This window comes from Sceloporus occidentalis, unplaced genomic scaffold (assembly GCF_023333645.1).
Source record: "Sceloporus occidentalis isolate IW3139 unplaced genomic scaffold, rSceOcc1.0.p SCAF_151, whole genome shotgun sequence".
Lineage (NCBI taxonomy): Eukaryota > Metazoa > Chordata > Lepidosauria > Squamata > Phrynosomatidae > Sceloporus > Sceloporus occidentalis.
This window is the reverse complement of record NW_028317131.1, coordinates 529700-536037: the sequence shown is the minus strand read 5'-3', so window position 1 is coordinate 536037 and position 6338 is coordinate 529700. Positions and strand designations below refer to the sequence as shown.

The 6338-nt window shown below is 40.6% G+C and overlaps 1 protein-coding gene across 2 annotated transcripts in view; it reads left to right on the top strand.

Moving 5' to 3' along the window:
- Nucleotides 1–877: 877 nt before the first annotated feature.
- Nucleotides 878–6338, top strand: part of LOC149280612 (glutamate carboxypeptidase 2-like) — a 29312-nt gene continuing 23851 nt past the window's right edge. Inside the window, exon 1 of one of the 2 annotated variants that reach the window (XM_089500293.1) lies at nt 878–926. In XM_089500293.1, the coding sequence (XP_089356419.1) occupies nt 911–926 (16 nt within the window). In that variant the 5' untranslated portion in view covers nt 878–910. Of the gene's footprint in view, nt 927–3155; nt 3190–6338 lie in introns of those variants that run through there. The other variant, XM_089500294.1, reaches the window with a different exon arrangement.

The following is a 6338-nucleotide window of genomic DNA, read 5'->3' as shown; positions in this document are numbered from 1 at the left end:
AGACACCGGAGAATAAAATCCGGGCCTCGAGATTGTGGTCCATAATTCCTTTAAATGCAGCAATATCATATACATTAAATAAACTTTCTGGTGTTCCATACAGCCCAGCCAATGAAGAATGTATACGACTTTTAATATGCATTATTCAACAGCCTAGAAAAAAAAACTTGCCTTATGAGAAGGCTTTAAATTCCCTTTAATGATATTAAAATAATTCCGCAGGACGGTAATTAAACTCCTCTTGACTTTGCTATAATCAGTTGAAGGACATGCATTAGGACTGCATGAAGGTGCACCCTATCATTAAATTCTGTATGAGGCTGAGATTATTTTGTGCGCATGGTTGTTAGTGAATACTAGTCCAGGTCACCACCTTATTTCTATCACTTTATTCCCCATTAACTGACTTAATTGCAATGAACTTGTAAAGCTCTCGGGGCAAAGGATAAGTGTTTATCTTAACAAGAAGGTGATAAAACGTGCTTTGGCAGCAAGACAATTAATGGAGTAAAAAAAGTTTGCATATTCTATTTTATTTTCCAAATATTATCTTATCTGTGGCCAGGGTCGCAACCGGTACTGGTGTATGGGGGGCCAGACCCCATTGGCCCTTGGAACACGTTACTCATGTCTGGGACCTCGTAGGCTCCGGGACCTGGTTGGACCTTTACAGGGTTTGGTGCCTTGTGGCCCCCATTGCGAACTTTATGGGCTGGTGCCCCCATGGCAAGCATTGAATGGGGCAATGTAAGGAGCATGGGGCAGAAAGGTATGAGAGGCATGGTCAGACAGTGGGAGGAACATGGAGCAGACATGTAGGAGGGGCATGGTTAGACAGTGGGAGGAGCATGGAGTGTCACGGGGCAGGGGGGTCCTGTCTTTAGGTTTGTACTTGACCCCAAGATTTCTGATGGGATTTCTGATGGGTAGGGATGCAGTTTACGTATGCAGAGTATATGGCAGATGGAAACAGCTATAGTTATCTATAGACTTTAACCATAAAAAGCATTTAGTCTGGAGCCCAAAATGTAATTTGGCCACGGGGGCACTATTTGTTTTGGTGGGTGTGGTTAGAGGTGTGGCAGGAGGCAGGGCGTTAGCAAGACTTTTTGTGACCTGTTGAAAGTTTTTTTATTTTTTCTGCAGCCCAAGGCGCTGGGCTCTGGTTTCCAAAGAAAAACTAAAAGCTGCGATTGATGCAACATATAAAGACACGGCACAACGGACTGAGCCACAGACTTCTTCTCCACCAAACTTTGGCCACTAAGAAGTTTGGATCTTCCCTACAAGGAGGGACAAGCTCAGAACAGTTGGGAGTGATGGGTTTATGGGATTTATGTATCTGGACAAAGCATTTTGAATAATGATATATCATTTCCATACAATTTATAAACTTATTTTCTGCTGTTTCTATACACCGTATTGTGTCTGTTAGGGCTGTAGAACATTGCGATACCCCCATACCCAGCAAACATTCTGAGCTCATACAAAAGAGGGGCATCAGGGGAGGAAGAGAGGGACTGAGGGATTTGGGTCCCAAAGGGGGGGGGGCAGTTCTTGAATGTTTGATGTGTCTGTTTTTATATATTTGCGTCATGTCTGGACAGCAGACAATAACCCATCTCCTTTGTCTTCTTTGCGGCTGCTAATTAATGTTTACCTTTAATTAACTTTTCGTGGATTAAAAAAGAGGCACTTGATAACTCCAGGTATTTCAACAACAAAAAAATCTAATTATGACTTGTGTAAGTAATGATTTCAGTCTGTTTGCACGGAGACAAACATCAAGGGTTGAAGAGTTCATCTTTTTATATATATATGGTGTATATATACAATATATATATATATATATATATGGAAAAAAGTGATTTTGTGAGTGTGCCTCAGTCTTAGACTGTCCTGTACTGACATAATTGTATTTAATTTCATTTGCTATCCCAAAACACAAGGATTATTTTGGTGGCCGCCAAAGTCTTTAAATCAGAGCAGAATAGGGGTCCTCCTGGGTCAGCCCATCATACTCATGCATGAATAGCCCCACACCTTTATGAAGCCTCTCTCTCAGAAGGGTGAGAGCTCCAGGTTGCCTACCCTGCAGGTGTGCCAGGTAGACAGTTTTAGGTTATCCAAAGAAGGCCGTGCGGCACTTTTGCAGCATAGACCTGAATCAGTTCCACAGTCAAAAGCAGGACACTGGGTAAGCTCGACTGAACAGTGCACAAGAATCCCTCTTTTGGGACAGCCTCAGTCAACTTTGGGTGGGAAGTAGAGAAAGAAGAAGTGGACCTGAAGACCTTGGGAAGCAGGGCTTCACCTGAAGACTCTGGGTAAAATCCAAAGAGATTCTACGTACAACAACTGATAACCCTCAATGAGGGTTCCTTGTTTTAAAAGTTTGGGTTAGAGGTATGACTAGATGATGGGGCTTTACCAAGACTCTTATATGACCTGTAGGTATCTATTTACGTGGCCCAGTAAGGCTTTCAGAAGGAAATTCATTTTAATTACACAATTACATTTATAAATCAATCTCTTAATGCTTCTACACACATTATTCTGATGTTTAGGGCTGAACGCTGTGATATCCTCATACCCAGCAGACATTCTGAACTCCTGAGGGACAGAGAGAGAGAGATTTAGGTCCAAAAGCTGGTCGAGAAACGTAGGAATTTTGAAATTCTATTTTTTTTTGCATGTTACAAGTCTAGTTCCGTAGCATAATTTAAAGGTAAATGATGACTCAATTGATCAATTATAGCCTATAAAATAATTATTCCGCTTGAATGTTCTCTCGGCGTCCAGAACCATTTATTATTATTTTTATCTATTTGAACTATTTTCTAGCACTTTCAGAGTTAACACAGACATGGAATTCTGCAGAGAACTTTGACCTTCCAGACCTGGCATTCGTACAAGAAAGGGAGGGACCATCTTTAATTAGGTTATGTTCTTTGGGTAACATTTTTTAAGTCAATGTAAGCCAGTAGTATGCTGGCAGGCGAAAGGATTTCTTTCTCCCCGGTTAAGGCCTCCCTGTACAAACACAGATTAGCGGAGGACTCAAAATGCTGAGACTTCTGAGCAATGAGGAATATGAAGCAGGCTCGGGGATAAAAGGGTTTAGTTCACGGAGCCTCCTTGGTTTTGGCCTTGGGGCGCTTGGATTCCTTCTCCTGGGATTTCTTATAGGTAAAGTACATATACGTATTCGCCGATATTAAGACGGCGACTATTAGGTGTGTGTGTGTGATTACCCTCATATGTGAATTTGACTATTTTCAACTTGCTTTGGTTTTGAGTATACTGTTTTGATCGGGGAGGAATAACATAAGTACTTGTAAAATTTCATCTTGCCTGTCTTACAAATTATGGGTTTTTTTGTTTGTTTCTTTTTATAAACTAATCATGTAAGTGTCCATGAAGACCCCTCGCAAATGTCCATGGCCAATGCATCAGGGAAGAGCGGTGGGATTAACCTCTAATAGCTTTTTCTATAACAATGTAAGACAGATATGTAAAATATTAACCCAAAAATAAGTCTTAACGACCATTTTTTTTAAATGTATTTAAATATATATATATATATATATTTTACCGCAGTGGTTCACAACAGACATATCATCGAAAATAAAAAGGTCAGTTGGCACCATTGTCCATTGTACAGCGCTGCGGAATATGATGGCACTATATAAATCAATAAATAATAGTATTTTAGAGCTATATGTATGACGATGTAGACTCAACGACTGGCCTTTGTACTGATATCACATTCCCACCACATTCCATCGCAATTACTGCTCCAGCAGAAACATCCTACGGGGTTATGAATTCTGTTTGTTTTGCTGTGGGAACCAGATGTGACCTTTGCCAGGTCATTTGTTCACCTTGCTAATTAAATAAAGTCAATGATTTACAAGATCCCGGTAGTTTATTTAAGCAGAATAACAGTGAACGGGAAAGATTACCAGTGTATAGAAAAAAAAAAGAAAATGATGTTCCTCTGTGAATACCCTTTGCCATTTGTTTCTGTCGAGGGACAATATTAAAACAATAGATATTAATCTGTTTTCACGTTCTCATAGTGCATGTTTGACTTCTGCTTAGTAATCGGGATAATACGCATCCTGAACCCGGGGGGGCCATGGCTTGATCATCTTTCAAAAGTAGAATGGCCAAAAAGCAGATAGACTTGAATTTCAAGTAGAGAAAAAAACATGGGTTATTTAATGTAACCCAATGTTAGAATATTATTATTATTATTGTGACATCATCGCCAATGCTCTTCTTTGAGAAACATTATGTACAGGAGGGGTAGCCAAGTGGTAGATCTTCAGGTGTGGAACGACTTCCGACTTTTGGCGATATAAAATACCAAATGGCTCTCTTGTATGTTCTCATAAAAAAAAGATCCTTAGGAGGATGTAACAAAATTGCAATGTAGCTCAACTCATGTAACAATAAAAAATAGGAATACGTTTGGTTTGATAGGTGCGTAGCTTTAGTGTCCAATGTAACATCTGCCTTTTCTTCAGTAAAGACCCCCAAAAGAACATCACAATATCTTGCGGTAGGGCTGTAGAAACAGGAAGAATTGAATCAGGATACACTTATGGGATAAAATAGATACACACACTCATCATACAAAGACTTGTAGCTGCTTCTGACATAAATGTTCAGCTCAACTTGTCTTCCACTGGAGATCAAGCCTTCTGCTTTATATTGTGGATGCTGGCAAAGTCCACCCTACTAGTATGCAAGTCCTATATAGGTCGTTGAACAAAGGTTCAAAGGAATTAACACCTTGTGAGCGTCTTCTGTTATAGAACGTTGTTTCCTCTTAAAGCTTTACACCTATTTCACCAGTGCTGGTTCGATATCAGATGGACATTGTATTCACTTCTTGTGCCAACGGCTAGTGAAAGATATTCCAAGCATGAAACTGTCACATGCTTGGGCATTAAAACAATATTTGCTTAACATTTTCAATCAAAAACAGACTAATTTTACTTTGAGGTTGGCAGGAGACTTTGTAGAAGAATTGTGGTTCCAACTCCTTGGCTTTGCATACATTGTGAAGAGCCAATCCCAGTGGGTGCCTGGCTGGTCCTGTAAAATGTATAGTTAAATCATGTTTGGCGAAGTCCTCTCACTCATTGAGTTATACATTATACAGGGCCAGTCTTTCTTGCTGACTTAACCTGCCACTGTTGACCGTTTCTAATGAATTGTGAATTGAGGGAGTTGGAACCACAATTCTCCTAAAAACTCTCCCTTTGATGAGTAAATGCCAATGTAAATATATACAACCCCAGGGGTGGGCAGAGCTCTTTAAAAATAACGCCTGCCCAGCAGAATTCAGAGGGTGGGTTAATGGACTTGAGCTTTCACAACAGCTGGAAAGTTATTTCTGTGCTGAGTCGGCACATCCTCTATAGATTATTCCTGCCCAGAATCGTGCAATCGAGTGCCGGGATATGATGTCATATCCTGGTGCTTACCAGTAAGGACGGCAGTGCGGAGGGGCAGCTGGCGGTACTTCCCTGGGTTAGGTCTGGGGCAGGGGTGTCCAACCTGCGGCCCTCCAGCTGCTGCAGGACTACATCTCCCATACTCCTCAGCCAGCCCCTTAGCTGAAAGATTATTATGGGAGATGTAGTCCAGCAGCAGCTGGAGGGCCGCAGGTTGGACACCCCTGGTCTAGGGCAGGGGTAGGCAACCTTCGGCTCTTCAGGTGTTGTGGACTACATCTCCCTTGATGCTTTGCCAGCATTATAACTGTAAGAGCATTAAGGGAGATGTAGTCCACAACACCTGGAGAGCCGAAGGTTGCCTACCCCTGTTCAAGGGCATCGCTAAAGATAAATACGCCACTGATTCTGTAAGTTTATACATTCTACATACTGCAGGACTTTACATGGGATGGTCAGCAACAAGTGAAAATGATATGTGGCCAATAAAAATGGCAAATTTGGACACCCTTATCTTTTACCTAAGAGCTTTTTAAATATCCATTTATCAAGTCCCACCACAGAATCTTATGTTTTCTGTAAATATTGTGACTATTGCTTTAAATAATACAGTCGTTCAAATTAAAACGAGTTTTACTACTGCACTGCTTATTCTCCAAGTGACTTCAAACAATAAATTATTAAACCTCACAGCTTATAAAAAAAAATCTCTTTTAACAAAACTCAAAGTCAAAACAATAGACACAGCAAATATTACATGAATCATTCTCTTTGTAAAGAGCCATTTGCTTAGCTCCGTAATATAAATAGTTTATCCGCAGCGTTAAACATGAGGTCTGATTGTCTTACGGACGAAAGTTAGAACAATTT